At 48.9% G+C, this 21,938-nt stretch overlaps 2 protein-coding genes across 3 annotated transcripts in view; one reads left to right on the forward strand and one right to left on the reverse strand.

The window, feature by feature from the left end:
• Positions 1–21,938, reverse strand: part of LOC144496832 (HEPACAM family member 2-like) — an 86,995-nt gene that overhangs the window by 19,261 nt on the left and 45,796 nt on the right. The gene's annotated exons all lie outside the window — the stretch shown is intronic.
• On the forward strand, positions 843–20,754 carry LOC144496833 (E3 ubiquitin-protein ligase TRIM69-like). The gene is made up of 6 exons (XM_078217399.1): positions 843–1,043; positions 4,742–4,972; positions 8,622–8,644; positions 14,507–14,622; positions 18,815–18,885; positions 20,045–20,754. The coding sequence occupies exons 2-6, from the start codon at positions 4,757–4,759 to the stop codon at positions 20,063–20,065; spliced, it is 447 nt and encodes a 148-aa protein (XP_078073525.1). The 5' UTR covers positions 843–1,043; positions 4,742–4,756; the 3' UTR covers positions 20,066–20,754.

Below are 21,938 nucleotides of genomic sequence, written 5' to 3' on the forward strand. Positions count from 1 at the left end.
CCACACTGTCAGAGGGTCAGTGCTAAGGGAGTGCCGCACTGTCAGAGGGTCAGTGCTGAGGGAGTGTCGCACTGTCAGAGGGTCAGTGCTGAGGGAGTGCCGCACTGTCAGAGGGTCAGTGCTGAGGGAGTGCTGCACTTTTGGAGAGTCAGTGCTGATGGAGTACCGCACTGTCAGAGGGTCGGTACTGAGGGAGTGCCGCACTGTCAGAGGGTCAGTGCTAAGGGAGTGCTGAACTGTCAGAGGGTCAGTGCTGAGAGAGTGCTGAACTGTCAGAGGGTCAGTGCTGAGAGAGTGCTGAACTGTCAGAGGGTCAGTGCTGAGAGAGTGCTGAACTGTCAGAGGGTCAGTGCTGAGGGAGTGCTGAACTGTCAGAGGGTCAGTGCTGAGGGAGTGCCCGACTCTCAGACGGTCAGTGCTGAGGGAGTGCCGCACTGTCAGAGGGTCTGTACTGAGGGAGTGCCGCAGTGTTGGGGGGTCAGTACTGAAGGATGCTGCACTGTCAGAGAGTCAGTGCTGAGGGAGTGCTGCACTGTCAGAGGGTCAGTGCTGAGGGAGTGCTGCACTGTCAGAGGATCAGTGCTGAGGGAGTGCTGCACTGTCAGAGGATCAGTGCTGAGGGAGTGCTGCACTGTCAGAGGATCAGTGCTGAGGGAGTGCTGCACTGTCAGAGGATCAGTGCTGAGGGAGTGCTGCACTGTCAGAGGGTCGGTACTGAGGGAGTGCCGCACTGTCAGAGGGTCAGTGCTAAGGGAGTGCTGAACTGTCAGAGGGTCAGTGCTGAGGGAGTGCTGCACCGTCAGAGCGTCAGTGCTGAGGGAGTGCCGCACTGTCAGAGGGTCAGTGCTGAGGGATGCTGCACTGTCAGAGGATCAGTGCTGAGGGAGTGCTGCAGTGTTGGAGCGAGTGTGTCCCCACCGGTTTAATCCTCCCGTTACTACCCGCAGGCGAAGCTACAAACGGCACTGGATTTGTTGAACAAGCAAGCCGACGCAATTTCCAACAGTCAGGACAACCAACAGGCCAACATCACCGAACTGAAGGTGAGGTGGCAGCAGAGCCACTTACTGACCCGCGGGGGGGGGGGGGGGGGGGAGGAATGGCATGGTTTGGGGTGTCTGATATCTGGGCGACAAGGAGTGTGCGTCTGTGTTTGTTTCGTGGGGGATTTAGTCAAAGCCGAGGGCTGAAATTAAAATGCAAATCTAAAACGGGTGCTCCTCTCAAAATCCCCTGAGAATTCCTGCCCAGCTGCTCAGGTTAATAATAGACCTCAGACCAAATGACTGTCAGAGTCTTCATTTTGAGGTTGTGGAGAATGCGAGGCAGAGGAATGGGACATCCAAAGATGTGCAGGTGAGGTGGACTGGCCAGGCTAAATTGCCCCTTAGTGTTCAAAGATGTGTAGCTTCAGGAGATTAGCGGGGTAAATATATGGGGTTATGGGGATAGAGTGGGGAAGAGGCCTGGGTAAGATTCTCTGTTGGAGAGTCAGTGCCGACTCGATGGGCCGAAAAGCCTTCTTCTGCACAGTCGGGAGCCTATGATATTTCCGGAAATAAGAATTTCCAGTGGCTGAGGTGGAACCGGAGGGTAGATATTGAACAGGGTAAAAATAGAGAGATTGCCTTGGTTGTGGCAGGGGGCGGGTGGGACGTGGGGGAGGAAAGATTAAAGTGCGAGAGAGTTCCCAGTTTGGAGGTTTCTTTTATTTATTAGTGTCACAAGTCAGCTGACATTAACACTGCAATGAAGTTACTGTGAAAATCCCCGAGTCGCCACACACTCTGGCGCCTGTTCGGGTACACTGAGGGAGAATTTAGCATGGTCAATGCACCCTAACCGGCCATCTTTCTGACTGTGGGAGGAAACTGGAGCACTCGGAGGAAACCCACGCAGACACGGGGAGAATGTGCAGACTCCACACAGACAGTGACCCGAGGCCGGAATTGAACCCGGGTCCCTGGCACTGTGAGGCAGCAGTGCTAACCACCATGCTGTCCTTGCTCTCTTGCAGTTAAACATGCTGTATATCCAGAGGTACAAGAAGGCTGTTGAACCGAACCAACTGCGATTATAAATGTAATATTAAAGCCATGAGAGCTCTTAGACTTCATCAAGAATCAGTGATGTTGGGGAAGGTATGGGAAAGCTCTGTCCAAAAACCTTATTTCCTTCATCTATAATAGATATAAGACCATAAGATATAGGAACAGAATTAGGCCATTCGGCCCATCGAGTCTGCTCTGCCATTCAATCATGGCTGATAAGTTTCTCAACCCCATTCTCCCGCCTTTTCCTCGGAACCTTTGATCCCCTTACCAATCACGAGTCCAGCTATCTCTGTCTTAGATGCACTCAATGACCTGCCCTCCACAGTCTTCTGTGGCAATGAATTCCACAGATTTACCACACTCTGGCTGAAGAAATCCCTCCTCATCTCAGTTCTAAAGGGTCGTCCCTTTACTCTGAGGCTGTGCCCTCGGATCCCAGTCTCTCCGACTAATGGAAACATCTTCCCCACGTCCACTCTATCCAGGCCTCCCAATATTCTATAAGTTTCAATGAGATCTCCCTCATCCTTCTAAACTCCATCAAGTACAGACCCAGAGTCCTCAAACATTCCTCATACGTCAAGCTTTTCATTCCTGCGATCATTCTCGTGAATCTTCTCTGAACCCTTTCCAAGGCCAGTACATCCTTCCTTTGTTACGGGGCCCAAAACTGCTCACAATATTCCAAACGTGGTCTGACTTATAAAGCCTCAGCAGTACATTCCTGCTTTTGTATTCTAGTCCATGATTATAGAATCCCTAAGTACAGAAGGAGGCCATTCAGCCCATTGAGTCTGCACCAATAACAGTCCCACCCAGACCCTATTCCCATAACACCACATATTTACCTCGCTAATCTCCCTGACACTAAGGGTTAATTTAGCACGGCCACTCCACCTAACCCGCACATCTTTGGACTATGGGAGAAAACTGGAGCACCTGAAGGAAACCCATGCAGACATGGGGAGAATGTGCAAACTCTGCACAGACAGTGACCCAAGCCGGGAATCGGACCCAGGTCCTCGGTGTTGTGAGGCAGCAGCACTAACCACTGTGCCAGCGTATCATGACGTTTATTGAGTTAAGTTTCGGGTGACGCGTTCGAAGATGATTAATCAGCCCAACTTGAACATAAAAAGACCTTTTGTGTGTTGGACACATGTATTGTTGGTGTAGAAGAGATTGCTTGCTGTAGGGGGTTCAACGGTTTAATTGACCTGTGTTTGATCATGTTACGAACAGGCGAGCAAAAAGTAGGAGGAGGCCACTCAGCCCCTCGAGCCTGCTCCGCCATTTAATAAGATCACAACCGTTCTGATAGTGACCTCAAATCTGCATGCCCGTCCCAATCCCCCCATAATGTATTGCCGCCTCGTTAATCAACAGCCTATCCACCTCTGACCTAAAATCTTCAAAGAGTCTACTTCCACTGCCTTCTGAGGAAGAGAGTTTCCTCTCAACCCTCTGAGAAATCAAAATTTCACCTCATCTCCATTTTAAATGAGCAACTCCTTGGGGGCGAGCTTACCAAAAAAATTCTATGTCCAGAACAGGCGTGAAAACGGAAGAGTTTCAGATCTGTTTTCTCGGCAAGGTCAGCGGTCAAATCTGCAATTTTTAAAAAAGCCTCTCGATCTGACTCCCGCCAGTAGGGGGAGTGGGCGGGGCCCAGCTCTGATATTTAACAATTTAGTATATTAATATAATATATATAAATTTATGTGAAATATATGTATATATATATATAGTTTATTCAGTCTTTCACTGGATATCTGATGCTGGTAAGATCGCAAGAGGCGAGAAATCGGACACAATTATAACTACTCGACTCCCTCGCGATCTTACCGGCTCGTTCTGCCCATCGGCCGGCCGGGTGCAACAGTAAGATCACCCCCCCTTATTTTTAAAATAGCTCTAGGTTCTCCCACAAGAGGAAACATTCTCTCCATATCCACTCTGACAGTACCCCTCAGGATCTTATGATTTCAATCAAGTCATCTCGTTTAGGGTGGCACGGTGGTTCGCACTGCTGCCTCACAGCGCCAGGGACCCAGGTTTGATTCCCGTCTTAGGTCACTGACTGTGTGGAGTCTGCACATTCTCCCCGTGTCTGCGTGGGTTTCCTCCGGGTGCTCCGGTTTCCTCACACAGTCCTAAAGATGTGCGGGTTAGGTGCATTGGCCGTGCTAAATTCTCCCTCAATGTACCCGAACAGGCGCCGGAGTGTGGCGACTAGGGGATTTTCACAGTAACTCCATTGCGGTGTTGATGTAAGCCTTACTTGTGACACTAATAAATAAAATTTTAAAACTTTTAGGGTAAATACATGGGGTGACGGGGATAGGGCCTGGTTGGGATTGTGGTCGGTGCAGACTCGATGGGCTGAATGGCCTCCTGCACTGTAGGATTCTATGATACTCTTCTAATCTCCAGTGGATACAAGCCTAGCCTGTCTAACCTTTCCTCATGAGTCAACCCACCCATTCCTGGTATTAGTCTGGTAAACCTTCTGCTCTGAACTGTTTCCAATGCGTTTACATGTCAGGCTGGTAATTGATCTATGGGGGCTGTGCTTGACTGGTCGAGTCTGGGCGAGGACTCTGAGTAAAGTGAATGGAGTAGTTAGGAGAAACGTGAAGCAGAGAGCAGGACTCGGAGAAGCTCACATCTCCTGGTTCTGCGCGTAGAAACAAGCCGAGGCCATGCGGAGGAACATCGAGATCGAATTTGCCAAGCTCCGGCAGTACCTCCGGGACGAGGAGAAGGTACTGATGGGAAAGATCAAAAAGAAGGAAGACAGCATCCTGCAGCAGCTGGAAGACAATCTGAAGACAGTGGCTTCCGAGAGGGCATTGATGAACGAACGCATCGCGGATATACAGCAGAAGATGTCCATGAAGGATGCAGAGATCCTCAAGGTAAGGCTGGAAAGGGTGGTATGGTGGCATAGGGATTAGCACTGCTGCCTCACAGCGTCAGGGACCCAGGTTCAATTCCCAGCTTGGGTCACTGTCTGTGCGGAGTTGCACTTTCTCCCCGTGTCTGCGTGGGTTTCCTCCGGGTGCTCCGGTTTCCTCCCACAGTCCAAAGGTGTGCAGTTTAGGTGGATTGGCCGTGTTAAATTGCCCTTTAGTGCCAGGGGACTAACTAGGGTAAATGTATGGTGTTGTGGGAAAGGGTCTGGGTGGGATTGTGGTCAGTGCAGACTCGATGGGCCGAATGGCCTCCTTCTGCACTGTAAGGATTCTATGAGAGAGAGAGAGCCCCACTCACACACACACACAGTCAGGGACACTGATAAGAACATAAGAACATAAGAAATAGAAGCAGGAGTAGGCCATCTAGCCCCTCGAGCCTGCCCCGCCATTCAATAAGACCATGGCTGATCTGAAGTGGATCAGTTCCACTTACCCGCCTGATCCCTATAACCCCTAATTCCCTTACCGATCAGGAATCCATCTATCCGTGATTTAAACATATTCAACGAGGTAGCCTCCACCACTTCAGTGGGCAGAGAATTCCAGAGATTCACCACCCTCTGAGAGAAGGAGTTCCTCCTCAACTCTGTCCTAAACTGACCCCCCTTTATTTTGAGGCTGTGCCCTCTAGTTCTAGTTTCCTTTCGAAGTGGAAAGAATCTCTCCATCTCTACCCTATCCAGCCCCTTCATTATCTTATAGGTCTCTATAAGATCCCCCCTCAGCCTTCTAAATTCCAACGAATACAAACCCAATCTGCTCAGTCTCTCCTCATAATCAACACCCCTCAACTCTGGTATCAACCTGGTGAACCTTCTCTGCACTCCCTCCAAGGCCAATATATCCTTCCGCAAATAAGGGGACCAATACTGCACACAGTATTCCAGCTGCGGCCTCACCAATGCCCTGTACAGATGCAGCAAGACATCTCTGCTTTTATATTCTATCCCCCTTGCGATAAAGGCCAACATCCCATTTGCCTTCTTGATCACCTGTTGCACCTGATGTTGAGGGGAGAATTTAAAGTTTATTCATTAATGTAACAAGTAGGCTTACATTAACACTGCAATGAAGTTACTGTGAAAATCCCCTAGTCGCCACTCTCCAGTGCCTGTTCGGGTACACGGAGGGAGAATTTTAGCATGGCCAGTGCACCTAACCAGCGCATCTTTCGGACTGTGGGAGGAAACCGGAGCACCCGGAGGAAACCCACACAGACACGGGGAGAATGTTCAGACTCCGGACAGTCAGCCAAAGCTGGAATTGATTCTGGGTCCTGGGGGCTGTGAGGCCGCAGTGCTAACCACCGTGCTGCCTATTAACTGAACAATGTATGCATTCCTCATAGGGGGAGCTCTGGTTTATGATGGATGTGTGGGTCATAATCTATTTTCATTACACAGATAGGGGGAAGTGATGGCCTAGTGGTATTATCGCTAGACTATTGATCCAGGAAACTCAGCTAACGTTCTGGGGACCTGGGTTCGAATCCCGGCACAGCAGCTGGTGGAATTTGAATTCAACAAAAAATATCTGGAATTAAGAATCTACTGATGACCGTGAAACCATTGTCAATTGTCGGAAAAACCCATCTGGTTCACTTATGTCCTTTAGAGAGGGAAATCTGCTGTCCTTACCCGGTCTGGCCTCCATGTGACTCCAGAGTCACAGCAATGTGGCTGACTCTCAACTGCCCTCGGGCAACTAGGGATGGGCAATAAATGCTGGCCAGCCAGCGACGCATATTTCTCACGAATGAATAAAAGAAAATCCCCACAGTGCAGAAGGATGCCATTCAGCCTGCACCAACTCTCTGCCAGAGAACCTATCACTGTAACCCCAAGCATTCACCCCATTAATCCACCGAACCTGCACATCTTTGAAGTGTGGGATGAAACCGGAGAACCCGGAGGAAACCCACACAGGGAGAACGTGCAGACTCCACACAGATAGTGACCTAAGCCGGGATTTGAATCCGGGTGCTTGACACTGAGGCAGCAATGCTAACCATTGTGCCGCCCCTAATATCACCTCAGTGTCTACTTTTGCTTCATAACGCTCCAGTTAATCAGTAAATATTCAGGGAGGCGCTGATGTAATGGTATTGCCATAGCAGCAGTAATCCAGAGACCCAGGGAAATGCTCTGGGGACCCGGGTTCGAATCACACCTTGGCAGATGTGGAAATTAAGTTCAATAAAAAATTTGGAATTAAAAGTCTAATGATGACAGGGGGCACAATGTTACTTCACAGTGCCAGGGATCGGGTTCAATTCCGGCTTCGGGTGACTGTCTGTGTGGAGTTTGCATGTTTTCCCAGTGTGTGGGTGATGCGCGTTATCATACACGAGGCTTGAGATGCTCAAAGAAATAAAGGCTATTATTTACTATTACAACGAAGCTACCATGTATAGTACACGATCCCAGACTGAGGGGTCCCAGACAGAGCAGTGACCTTTATACCTCTCCCAGGAGGCGGAGCCCGACTGGGATGTACCAGACTGGGGGGGGCGGCACGGTAGCACAGTGGTTAGCACTGCTGCTTCACAGCTCCAGGGTCCCGGGTTCGATTCCCGGCTCGGGTCACTGTCTGTGTGGAGTTTGCACATTCTCCTCATGTTTGCGTGGGTTTCCTCCGGGAGCTCCGGTTTCCTCCCACAGTCCAAAGATGTGCGGGTTAGGTTGATTGGCCAGGTTAAAAATTGCCCCTTAGAGTCCTGAGATGCGTAGGTTAGAGGGATTAGCGGATAAATATGTGGGGGTAGGGCCTGGGTGGGATTGTGGTCGGTGCAGACTCGATGGGCCGAATGGCCTCCTTCTGCACTGTAGGGTTTCTATGATTCTATGATTCTATAATAACTATAATACAGGTGTAACAGCCCAACCCTAACCCCAACAGCAACAAGTAGAACAACCCATCCCTAACCCCAACAGCAACATATATACATACTCGTAGTACTGGCCAGACCCTGGCTCAGTACTACCTAGTGGGAACCAACGATGGTTCACCACAGTGGGTTTCCTCCGGGTGCTCTGGTTTCCTCCCACACTCCAAAGATGTGCGCGTTAGGTGGATTGGCCATGCTAAATTGAGCCTAGTGTCAGGGGGATGAGCAGGGTAAATATGTGGGGTTACAGGAATAGGGCCTAAAGTGAGATTGCGGTTGATGCACACTCGATGGGCCGAATGGGGTCATTCTGCATTGTAGGGATTCTATGATTCTATGACCACGAAACCATTGTCGATTGTCGGAAAAACCCATCTGGTTCGCAAATGTACTTTAGGGAAGGAAATCTGCCATCCTTACCTGATCTGACCGACACGTGACTCCAGCGCCCACAGCAATGTGTGGTTGACTCTCAACTGCTCTCTGAGATGGCCCTAGCAAACCACTCAGTTCAAGGGCAGTTAGAGGTGGGCAATAAATGCTGACCAACCAGAGACACTCACAATCTGTAACTCAATTTAAAGACAAAATGGTTTGATTTAGAAATAAACTGATCATGATTGGATTTTGTAATGTCTGAATGTTTGTTTCTAACTCTATGACCAAGTTGCACTCTAATCTCCTGTGTTTTTAAATATCTAGGACATCAAATCATTGCTTGACGGGTGAGTAATCTTTTCTCCGGTTGTGTTTGCTAATATTGAGAATCGTTATGAATGATCATGATTTATGAGTAGTATTTCAGGTAGACCGTCTGCAGTGAAGTTGTGGACCTTGTTCGAGCGAACATATTTGTGACTTGTTTGTGAATACTGACTGTCAGCCTTTGCTTAGAGTGTGAACAGAGATGGCAAAGGCGATAATATTTGACACTGCATTTAAACCCAAAACTCCCTCACTCGCAGCTAGCACCATTTACACATAAATAATGGCAAACGCTTAATCTATAATGTGCCGAGAAAATCTGACCCAAGTAAATGATTTTGAAGGGCATTTCATAGACGATCATAGAATCCCTGCAGTGCAGAAGGAGGCCATTTGGCCCATGAAGTCTTTACCGACTCAAGACCTATTCCCATAACTCCTCATATTTACCCTGCTAATCCCCTGACACTAGGGGCAATTTAGCATGGCAAATCCACCTAACCTGCTCATCTTTGAACACCAAGGGACAATTTAGCATGGCCAATACACTTAACCGGCACATCTTTGGACACTAAGGGGCAATTTAGCATGGCCAATCAACCTAACCTGCACATCTTTGGGCACTAAGGGGCAATTTAGCATGGCCAATCCACTTAACTGGCACATCTTTGGACACGAAGGTACAATTTAGCATGGCCAATCCACCTAACCAGCACATTGTTGAACACTAAGGGTCAATTTAGCATGGCCAATCCACCTAACCTGCACATCTTTGGACACCAAGGGGCAATTTAGCAAGGCAAATCCACCTAACCTGCACATCTTTGGAGTGTGGGAGGAAACCAGAGCACCCAGAGGAAACCCACATAGACATGGGAGAACATGCAACTCCACACAGACAGTGACCCAAGCCGGGAATCGAACCCGGGTCCCTGGCGCTGTGAGGCAGCAATGCTAACCACTGTACTGCTGTGCTGGCCAGGTGATGATTAAGGAATGGTCACGATCTGTAACAAGTAGCAAAGTAACATTGCCCCCACACACCTCTCCCCTCCATGGAATGCAGGGGTGTGTCTGTCAATTAACCCTTTAACTCCTTCGCTCTCAAGTTCTGCAATGATTTGAAACGTTACCCTCATGGGCGACAATAGTTTATATTTTATTCGGTTCACGTCAGCCCTGACGCTTGTCACAGTCTGTGCAGTGATATCAAAGCACGACAGAATTACATTCTAGGCAGAATCACACAGCGCAGAAGAGTGCCCTTCGGCCCATCGAGTCTGCACTGACACGTGTAAAACCCCTGACCTACCATCTAACCCATTTACCAGCACTTGGCCCATAGCCCTGAATGTTATGATGTGCCAAGTGCTCATCCAGGTACTTTTTAAAGGATGTGAAGCAACCTGCCTCCACCACCCTCCCAGACAGCACATTCTAGACCATCACCACCCTCTGGGTAAAAAAGCTTTTCCTCACATCCCCCCTACACCTCCTGCCCCTCACCTTGAACCCATGTCCCCTCATGACTGACCCTTCAACTAAGGGGAACAGCTGCTCCTTATCTACTCTGTCCATGCCCCTCATAATCTTGTACACCTCGATCAGGGCGCCCCTCAGTCTTCTCTGCTCCAACGCAAACAACCCAAGCCGACCCAACCTCTCTTCATAACTTAAATGCTCCATCCCAGGCAGCATCCTGGTGAATCTCCTCTGCACCGTCTCCAGTACAATCACATCCTTCCTATAATGTGGCGACCAGAACTACACACAGTACTCCAGCTGTGGCCTCACCAAAGTTCTATACAACTCCATCATGACTTCCCTGCTTTTGTAATCTACGCCTCGATTGATAAAGACAAGTGTCCCATATGCTTTTTTCACCACCCTACTAACATACCCTTCCGCTTTCAGAGGTCTGTGGACAAACACGCCAGGGACCCTTTGTTCCACAGAACTTCATGGTGTCCTACCGTTCCTTGAATACTTTCTTGTCAAATTACTCCTTCCAAAGTGTATCACCTCACACTTTTCAGGGTTAAATTCCATCTGTCACTTATCTGCCCATTGGACCATTCCGTCTATATCTTCTTGTAACCCAGGATATTCCGCCTCACTGTTAACCACCCATCCAATCTTTGTGTCACCCGCAAACTTACTAATCCTACCCCCCACATAGACATCAATATAATTTATAAAGATGACGAATTATAGGGGATCCAGCACGGATCCGTGTGGTACGCCACTGGACACTGGCTCCCAGTTACCAAAGCAGCTTCTGTCATCACCTTCTGTCTCCTACAACTGAGCCAATTTTGAATCCACTTTATCGAATTACCCTAGATCCCACGTGAATTTACCTTCTTTACAAGTCTCCCATATGGGACCTTGTCAAAGGCTTTGCTGAAATCCACATAAACTACATCGACTGCACTACCCTCGTCCACACACCTGGTCACCTCCTCAAAAAATACGATCAAATTTGTTAAGCATGACCTCCCTCTGACGAAGCCATGCTGACAATCCCTGATCAAGCTTTGCCTCTCCAAGTGGAGATAGATGCTCTTCTTCAGAAGTTTCTCCAACAGTTTCCTCCAATACAGGGACCATCTACGAGATGGTCCCTGACTCCCTCTGGCCAAACATCTCTCCTGTCTGTTATCCTTTTATTATTACGCAACAAAGACCATGGAGGACATGGAGGCTTTGGAGAGAGTACAGGGTGTTGCCAGGTATGGAGGGTATTAGCTATGAAGAGAGATTGAATAAACTGGGATTGTTGTCCCTGGAAAGACGGAGGCTGAGGGGTGACCTGATAGATAAAATTATGAAGGGTATAGTTAGGGTGAACAGTTGGAAGCTTTTTCCCAGGGCAGAAATAACAATTACAAGGGGGCACAAGTTCAAGATAAGGGGGGAAAGGTTCAGTGGAGATGTTGCGGTGGAAGTTTTTTACACAGTGGGTGGTGGGGGCCTGAATGCACTGCCAAGTGAGGTGGTTGAGGCAGTTACGTTAGCGACATTTAAGGTTTTTCTGGATAGACACATGAACAGGCAGGGAACAGAGGGATATAAGTGGTTGGTCTAGATAGGACAACGTGATAGAATCTTAGAATCATACAGTGCAGAAGGAGGCCATTTGGCCCAGCGAGTCTGCACCGTGTCTGCACCTATGGATGGTGTCCCTGGTGCCACACTGCACCAGGGACCCGGGTTCGATTCCCGGCTTGGGTCACTGTCTGTGCGGAGTCTGCATGTTCTCCCCGTGTCTGCGTGGGTTTCCTCCGGATGCTCCGGTTTCCTCCCACTGTCTGAAAGACATGCTGGTTAGGTGGATTGGCCATGCTAAATTGCCCCTTAGCGTCAGGGGGGCTAGCTAGGGTAAAATGCATGGAGTTATGGGGACAGGGTGGGATTGTGGTTGGTGCAGACTCGATGGGCTGAATGGCCTTCTTCTGCACTGTAGGGGATTCTATGAATTGTATAAGTTTCTATGAGATCCGCTCTCACTCTTCTAAACTCCAGTGAATATAATCCTCACCGACTGAGCCTCTCCTCATATGACAGACTTGTCATCCCAGGAATCAGCCTGGTAGACCTTCGCTGCATTCCCTCTGTAGCATAGACTGAAGGGTCACTGAAGTTCTTCATTGAATGAGTTGTCCTAACCCTGGTCACTCCTGGCTGTTTGGGATTCTGCCAAGTTCTGGACTTCTCACCATTGGGCACATTCTTTCTGAATCTACCCTGTCTTAGATATTTGGATGTTATTAATTCAGTGATAGATTCAGCTAAGTCCATACTCATAGAATCCCTACAATGCAGAAGGAGGCTATTTGGCCCATCGAGCCTGCACCGACAACAATCCCATCCAGGCCCTATCCCCGTAACCCCACACATTTACCCTGCTAATCCCTTGACACTAGGGTCAATTTAGCATGGCCAATGCACATAACCCGCACATTGGAGTTTAGAAGAGTGAGAGGGGATCTCATTGATACTTATAAAATTCTAACAGGATTAGACAGGGTAGATTCAGAAAGAATGTTGCCCAAAGTGGGGGAGTCCAGAATTAGGGGGTCATAGTTTGAGGTTAAGGGATAGACCTTTTAGGACTGAGGTGAGGAGAAATTTCTTCACCCAGAGCGTGGTGAATGTGTGGAATTCACTGCCACAGAAAGTAGTTGAGGCCAAAACGTGTGATTTCAAGAAGAAATTAGGTATAGCTCTTGGGGCTAAAGGGAGCAAGGGATATGGGGGGAAGGGGGGGATCAGAATATTGAATTTGATGATCAGCTATGAATGGTGGAGCAGGCTCGAAGGGCTGAATGGCCTCCTCCTGCTTCTGGTTTCTATGTTTCTACTCCCCTGCTGCCAACATCCTGGGGGCTACCATAAACGAGAGAAACTGGATTGGTCATGTAAATACTACAGCTAACCAGAGATCAGAAACTGAATTAGTCATATAAATACTACGGCTAACCAGAGACCAGAAACTGGATTAGTCATATAAATACTGCAGCTAACCAGGGATCAGAAACTGGATTAGTCTTATAAATGCTACGGCGAACCAGAGACCAGAAACTGGATTAGTCATATAAATACTGCGGCTACAGGGCAGAGGCTAGGAATCCTGCGATGAGTAACTCACCTCCTGACTCCCCAAAGCCTATCCACCATCTACAAGGCACAAGTCAAGAGTGTGAAGGAATACTCCCCACTTGCCTGGACGGTTGCAGCTCCAACAACACTCAAGAAGCTCGACACTATCCAGGACAAAGCAGCCCCGCTTGATTGGCACCCATTACTTCCACTATTCACTCCCTCCACCACCTATGCACCAGTGTGGCTTCAGTGTGTACTCTCTCCAAGACGCACACAAACAACTCACCAAGGATCCTTCGGCAACATTCTTGATAAGCAAGGGGGTGAAAGGTTATCCGGGGTAGGTGGGATTGAGGTTACAATCAGATCAGCCAAGATGTTATTGAATAGTGGAGCAGGCTCGAAGGGCTGAGTGGCCTTCTCCTCCTCCTATTTCATACTTTGGATTTACCCAGAACCTGATTTGTTTGCACTGAATTTGAACACTAATATTCCAACTGTCCCTTCATTTTAAAATTCACCAAAAGCATCATCCATCACAATCCAACGATGTGTAGGTTAGGTGGATTGGCCATGCTAAATTGCCCCTTAGTGTCAGGGGGGATCAGGGCCTGTCTGGGATTGTTGTCGGTGCAGGCTCGATGGGCCAAATGGCCTCCTTCTGCACTGTAGGGGTTCTATGCTAAATTGCCCCTTTAGCGTCAGGGGGACTAGCAGGGTAAATGCGTGGATTACAGGAATAGGGCCTGGGTGGGATTGCTGTTGGTAAAGGCTCGAATGGCCTCCTGCTGCATTGTAGGGATTCGATGATTCAAAAGTTTAAAGTTTATTTCTTAGTCAAAATTAGGCTAACAAAGTTACTGTGAAAATCCCCTAGTCGCCACACTCCGGTGCCTGTTCGGGTACACTGAGGGAGAATTTAACATGGCCAATACATCCTAACCAGCATGTCTTTCAGACTGTGGGAGGAAACCGGAGCACAGGGAGAAAACCCACGCAGACACGGGGAGAATGTGCAGACTCCGCCCAGGCAGTGACCCAAGCCAGGAATCAAACCCGGGTCCCTGGCGCTGTGAGGCAGCAGTGCTAACCACTGTGCCACCGAGCCGCCCACTTCACACTGACGCCACATTTAAATTGGAATGGAATGTCTCACGCAACCCGTTGTTTATTCATATGTTTCTGAGCCGCATGTATTGATTTATTTATTTTAAAGATTAGAAGGGAATATCCCGTTTGATTTAATAACATTGCCCAAACGTTGATGTTCCACACAGAGCAGAGATGTCCCAAATCAAAACCACGGAAGCCAATTTTAACCTGAGCTTGTATGAACCCATTGGGCCCCTGCAGTATATCGTGTGGAAACGGATGTTAAAAGTCATCAACCCAGGTAAGGGTGGGGCAATGATTCTTCCCAGAACTTCTAGCTTTGTCCCCAAGTGGAGCAACCTGACCTTTGAAAGTCAGTGTGGCATATGTTGGCCTGGACCTCCAAGGGAACACAGGAGGAAGAATGTTCTGGGACGGTGGCCGGGGATTGGAGAGTTCAGTTCTGCGGAGAGACCGGAGAATTTGGGATTATCCTCCTCCGAGAGGCGGGGAGGTTTCGTGTACAAAATCATGGAGGATTCTCACGGAATTGTTGAGCAGCCATGGTATCTGCACCAATCCGATAAATAAGGAGAAATTGTTTCCAGTGGTGGGAAGGTGACAGATCTAAGATAATTGGCACAAAAAATGGCAAGGATTGGAGGATTTTATTTTTTTAAAAATGGAACATGTAATCCGAAATGGGAATGGAGCTGGCTGGTTGAAAGCAATGTTTGGTAGCAACTTACAAAAAAGAAATTGGGCCAGCACGGTGGCACAGTGGTTAGCACTGCTGCCTCACAGTGCCAGGGACCTGGGCTCGATTCCCGGCGTGGGTCACTGTCTGTGTGGAGTCTGCACATTCTCCCCGTGTCTGCGTGGCTTTCCTCCGGGTGCTCTGCTTTCCACCGACATTCCAAACACGTGCAGGTTAGATGGATTGGCCATGCTAAATTGTCCCTTTGTGTCCCAAGATGTGCAGGTTAGGTGGATTAGCCATGCAAAAATTGCTCCTTTGTGCCCCAAGATGTGCAGGTTGGGTGACTGGCCATGCTAAATTGCTCCTTAGAGTCCAATGATGCACAGGTTAGGTGGATTGGCCATGGCAAATGGATCCTTAGTATCCCAAGATGTGCAGTTTAGATGGACTAGCCATGGCAAATGGGGATTATGGGGATTGGTGCAGACTAGATGGGCCGAATTGCCTCCTTCTGCACTGATTCTATGAATCTAATTCTATGATGATTGAGTGTCCCCAGATGTGTAGGTTCGGGGGATTAGTGGGGTAAATATGTGATGTTAATAGGGATAGTGCCTGAGGAAGATGCTCTGTTGGAGAGTCGGTGCAGGCTCAATGGGCTGAATGGCCACCTTCTGCACTGGTAGGAATTCTATGGGTCTATGTGCTCGTTGGGGGGGGTTAGGATTCATTGGAGAACTCGTTCCAAGAACCACCACGGACACGACGGGTGAATGGCCTCGTTCAATGCTGCACAAATCTCTGATTCTCCCAGGAATAGCCAAGTGATGATTTAATGTTGTGATTAAATGCTCTCATGTGTCTGCCGCTCTTGCCAAAATTTCTCTGCCATTCAGATATGCTCCAAGGGACCTTGGAGGCTGTTGGCTGGTTTATATTATCAGCAGGCTTTACTGGGAATTAGCACAGGACGCAATGAATCGTCCAATTGTTTCACTGGGTTCTCCGAAGACTGATGTAAAGCAGACTTGAATACAAAATATCCACGTTGTGTTAATGAGAGGTCACAAGGAATTAAATCAGCCTGCTATACTTTCCCGAACTCTGTGTTTCCTTCATTCAGTGCATGGAGATGTGGGGAGAGAATGGGGGTGGGGGGGGGAGAATTGTTTGGGTTGGAGATTAGATATGGACAGTGCTTCCTCTTCTCTTAGAATGCCTAACAGTGCATGTTAAGCCTCTCAGTTACCGTCCAGTGATAAAAACTTCCAGCTTCTTCACAAACTCACTTTATTCTCTTTTACAACGCCACATACGCAGCCCCAACACCCAGTGCCACCTGTAACCCCTTTAAATATCCTGGTGAGTGCTATTAAACAATTTGCAAACAAATTAGTGGAAGGTTGCAGTTAACCCATTCCGAACAGTGCAGCAGCAGGCCATTTGACCCATCGACTCTAAACCGACTCTGCAACACAGCATCTTCCAACCCCCACTTCCCCCTCCACCCATCCCATCCCTGTAACCCCAGACATTTATCCCGCTAATTCCCCTCGCCTACCCATCTTGGGACACTAAGTGGCAATTTAGCACGAACAATCCACCTAACCTGCACATCTTTGGACACCAAAGGCGGCACAGTGGTTAGCACTGCTGCCTCACAGCGCCAGGGACCTGGGTTCGATTCCTGGCCTCGGGTCACTGTCTGTGTGGAGTCTGCACGTTCTCCCCGTGTCTGCGTGGGTTTCTCCGGGTGCTCCGGTTTCTTCCCACATCCAAAGATAAGTGGGTTGGGTGGACTGTCTGTGCTAAATTGCCCCTTAGTGTCATGGGGACTAGCGAGGGCAAATGCATGGGGTTATGTGAATAGGGCCTGGGTAGGATTGTGGTCGGCACAGACTCGATGGGCCGAATGGCCTTTTTCGGAACTGTAGGGATTCTATGATTCTATTCTATGATTCTAAGTGGCAATTTAGCATGGCCAATCCACATAACCTGCACATCTTTCAGACTGTGGCGGGAAACCGGAGCACCCGGAGGAAACCCACTCAGATACGGGGTAGAATGTGCAGACTCTACATAGACAGTGACCAGAGGCCGGAATTGAATCTGGGTCCCTGACACTGTGAGGCAGCAATGTTAACCACCGTGCCACCCAATGGTTTTTGGGAAAAAGCCATATCCCCTTGCTATTAGAGTCATAGAACCGTAGAATCCCAACAGAGCAGAAGGAGGCCATTTGGCCCATCGAGCCTGCACCGACCACAGGACCACCCATGCCTATCCCTGTGACCCCACATTTTTGCCCTGCTAATCCCCCTGACATTTATGGACAATTTATCATGGCCAATCCACCTTACTTACACATCTTTTGGACTGCGGGAGGAAACCGGAGCACCCGGAAGAAACCCACGCCGACACGGGGAGAACGTGCAGAGTGTGCACAGTCACCCAAGCCGGGAATCAAACCCGGGTGCTGGGTCCCTGGAAACAGGCCCTTTAGCCTCACCCCTCCATGCTGACCAGTTTTCCTAAACTGAACGAGTCCCATTTGCCCGCATTTGGCCCATATCGCTTTAAACCTTTCCTTTCCATGTACCTGTCCAAATGTCTTTTAAATGTTTTAATGTACCCACCTCCGCTGGCACTCATTCCACACATGCTCCACGCTCTGTGTGAAATAGTTGCCCCTCAGGTCCCTTTTAAATCTTTCCCCTCTCACCTTAAACCTATACCCTGATATTCTTTCTCAAGGAAGAATAAAGATTCATTGGAATCGCAATGAGTCTATAGAAATCTGATGAAAGGTTTTATTTCCCCTACCCTGACTTTGGGCGTGGAAGAGAGGGAAGGGTGATTATTTATTTTAAATATTCATTCATGGGCGTTGCTGGCTGGGCCAGCATTTATTGCCCATCCCCAAGGACATTTGAGTGGTGGATCCCAGCACTGGAATGGGTGGCCTTACACCCACACTTGTATCACACCCACCTGAGTGTTTGTTCCACCAGGTAACCATTCGAATTGTAGAATCCCTACAGTGCGGAAGAGGCCATTCGGCCCATCGAGTCTGCACCGTCTCTCCGAAAGGGCATCTTGCCTAGGCCCTCTCACCCTACCCTCTCCCCGCAATCCCACACTTTTATTATGGCTTATCCATCCAACCTACGCATCTTTGGACACTAAGGGGCAATTTAGCATGGCCAATCCACCTAACCTACAGATCTTGGGACACTATGGGGTAATTTAGCATGGCCAATCCACCTAACCTACAGATCTTGGGACACTATGGGGTAATTTAGCATGGCCAATCCACCTAACCTACAGATCTTGGGACACTATGGGGTAATTTAGCATGGCCAATCCACCTAACCTACAGATCTTGGGACACTATGGGGTAATTTAGCATGGCCAATCCACCTAACCCGCACATCCTTGGACACGAAGGGGCAATTCAGCATGGCCAATCCACCAAACTTGCACATCTTAGGATAGTAAGGGGCAATTTAACATGGCCAATTCACCTAACCTGCACATCTTTGGACACTAAGGGACAATTTAGCATGGCCAATTCACCTAACCTGCACATCTTTGGACACTAAGGGACAATTTAACATGGCCAATTCACCTAACCTGCACATCTTTGGACACTAAGGGACAATTTAGCATGGCCAATCCACCTAACCTATACATCCTTGGACACTAAGGGGCAATTGAACATGGCTAATCCACCCGACCTACTTTGGGAAGGTAGAGATGCAAGGCATGACTCCATCTTTCTTCTCACCTCCAGTTCCAGCCCTGCTGACCCTGGACCCGCAAACCGCACACCCCCGCCTCCTCCTGACGGATGATGACACGCAGGTGAGGCGAGGCGAGTGGAAGAAGGTGCCTGAGTTTCCCGAGCGCTTCAATTTCCTGCTCAGTGTCCTGGCCACCCAGGGATTCTCCTCGGGGCGCCACTACTGGGAGATAGACGTGGGCAACAACATGGCCTGGGATGTGGGCGCCGCCAAGGTGTCGGTGGCCCGAAAGGCGATCCCGGAGAGCGGCATCTGGGCGGTGGGTCTGTGGGACAAGGAGTACACGGCGTTCACCACCCCGCGCACCGTCCTGAAGCTGGGCACCATGGTGCCCAAGAGGGTGGGGGTGTATCTGGACTACGAGGAAGGCCAGGTGTCCTTCTACAACGCCACCACCATGGCGCACATCCACACCTTCACCGGGACGTTCACCGAAACCGTCTACCCGTACTTCAGCACAGAGAGCAGGACCGACCCGCTGAAGTTGGTCGCGCTCCAGTTGTGAGTTGCCCACCCCCATTCCTCAGTGACTCCCACCGGGAGGGGGGGGGGGAGTCAAAACAGCCTGCCCATCTTCCCCCTTCCCACACCCACCCACGGCCTGCTCATTCCATTCGAAAGAGAGGATGGAGAGATGGCGCTGTCGTGCTTTCGCACCCCCCGCTTCCCTTTTTTTTTTACAAGCCAGACCCAATCGCCAATCCCTCCTCCTTTGGCAACGAGACTTCCGATTTGGCATGTTTTTTAAAAAAAAAACTTTTTGGAACCTAAATGTGCAGCGGGGAGCCAATCTCCCATAGCACTGTCCCATCCCCAAATGTACCCCAAAAGCAGACTCACTCTGTCCCTTGGGCAGGCGGGGTTGTACGGTTACGGTCTGGTGTGGGGTTTACGGTAAATGTCTGCTGTGGGGTTTACGGTTACAGCGTGAGGTCAGGAGGACTCGGCTGCACACGGGACGCGATTGGCAACCCTAATGCTCCCCAACAACATCAGTGCAGAACAGTTGACCGATTAATCAATGGGGTTGTGGTGAAAATCCCTTATGTGGGTGGGCGGGATGAGAGGGCGGCATGCCTGGGTCAGCAGAGAGCTGTCGCGACTCAGTTTAAGCGAAGTGGCTTCGCCTCCCCTCCCACCCCGCCCCTGGCTGCTTGCTATTGATGTCTCTTTGACTAATCGCGGCAAATGTTAACACTGAGCCTTTTCTTTCCAATCAGGGGAGTTTAAAGGCAGTATAAAGTGACACATTGGGCTGCTGGGCCGGTACTGACCCTGCAGCGATGGGCAGTGAAACCAAAAATAAAGAGAGAGAGAGAAAGAGAGGTATTAATGAGAGACCCCGGCATTGCGAAACTGTGAGAGGAAAAACAAAAGGCACCCCTTGTGTGGGCAGAGCACTCCAGCGAACGGAAAACTTTGGTTATCGCGTCAACATTATAACGGGGATGCACGATACAGGAGCAAAAGACACACTTCTAATCGACGGTTCCACTCGGTAGAGTAGCAGTTAAAGCCAGAGGAAGACTATTAATGAAACATAATTGATAAGTAAGGGTTTTGTTCGGGAAACGGGGAGGTTGGTGGTGAGGGGGGCGGAATAAAGAGACAGAAAAACTATTGAGAAGATATTCAATTTTTCTTAAGATGGCGTGACGTTGTATCTTTTATTTCATGTATGGGGTGCGGATTTCTGTTAGCTGTTGTGCGGGAGAGAAGTTGGTTTAGAATGAATATTTTGGATTTGTAACAGTCTCGAAGATAGCGGGATTGAGGCGTTTGTAACATGTTTGAATGGCCAACATTGGTCAACTGTTCTGTTAGGCTTTATTGTTCTGCTGGGGTTGTTAAATTCTGCCCTTTGTAAGTGTGTTGCTTTACAACGCGGCTGCATGTACTGTTGATAATTAATAAATGAGGTTCAATGTCTTCTGATTGGCTCAAGGAGTGAGTTATTAATAGGGACATCTCCTCTAATAGAGTCATAGAGGTTTACAGCATGGAAATAGTTCCTTCGGCCCTTTTTTAACCACATTTGGCCCATATCCCTCTATACCCATCTTACCCATGTCAGTATCGAAATGCTTTTTAAAAGACAAAATTGTATCCACTTCCACTACTACCGCCAGACACTCACCACCCTCTGAGTGAAAAAATTGCCTCTCTGGACCCTTTTGTATCACTCCCCTCTCACCTTAAACCTATGCCCTCTAGTTTTAGACTCCCCTACCTTTGGGAAAAGATGTTGACTATCTAGCTGATCTATGCCCCTCTATTTTATAGACTTCTAGAAGATCACTCCTAAGCCTCCTACACTCCAGGGAAAAAAGTCCCAGTCTATCCAGCCTCTCCTTATAACTCAAACAATCAAGTCCCGGTAGCATCCTAGCAAATCCTTTCCGCATTCTTTCTCGTTTAATAATATCCTTTCTACAATAGGGTGACCAGAATTGCACACAGTATTCGAAGTGTGGTCTTACTGATGTCTTGTACAACTTCAACAAGGCGCCTCAACTCCTGTAGTCAATGTTCTGATCAAATAATAGAATCATAGAATCCCTACAGTGCAGAAGGAGGCCATTTGATCCATCGAGTCAACGCCGACCACAAACCCACCCAGGCTTTATCCCCATAACCCCACACGTTAACCCTAGCTCGTCCTCCTGACATGAGGGTCAATTTAGCATGGCCCATCAACCTAAACTGCCCTTAGGAGGAAGTCGGAGCACCCGGAGGAAACCCATGCAGACACGGGGAGAACGTGCAGACACCACACAGACAGTGACCCAAACCAGGAATCGAACCCAGGTCCCTGGCGCTGTGAAGCAGCAGTACTAACCACTGTGCCACCATGCAACTCCGAATAGTTAGTGCAAACATCAATTTGGTGAGCTGAGCGAGTGAAAACTGGTGCCAAGTTTTCTTTTGTACACTTTTAGTTTTTACATATGGGGAAATTCATGTTACATAACAAGCATGCTTGCAACAAAAAAGATCCTCTTTCCCTGTTATGAAGGTTTCCCCAGTTATTTTTTATTAGTGTCACAAGTAGGCTTACATTAATACTGCAATGAAGTTACTGTGAGAATCCCTTAGTCGCCACACTCCGGCGCC

The sequence above is a fragment of the Mustelus asterias genome, chromosome 8 (assembly GCF_964213995.1).
Source record: "Mustelus asterias chromosome 8, sMusAst1.hap1.1, whole genome shotgun sequence".
NCBI lineage: Eukaryota > Metazoa > Chordata > Chondrichthyes > Carcharhiniformes > Triakidae > Mustelus > Mustelus asterias.

Excerpts from the sequence above, each read along its gene's own strand:
- LOC144496833 (XM_078217399.1), top strand. The coding sequence starts at position 4,757 with ATGCGGAGGAACATCGAGATCGAATTTGCCAAGCTCCGGCAGTACCTC. Across the intron at positions 8,645-14,506 it reads ATCAAATCATTGCTTGACGG|AGCAGAGATGTCCCAAATCA; the intron begins GTGAGTAATCTT and ends TGTTCCACACAG. Across the intron at positions 18,886-20,044 it reads TGACGGATGATGACACGCAG|GGGAGTTTAAAGGCAGTATA; the intron begins GTGAGGCGAGGC and ends CTTTCCAATCAG.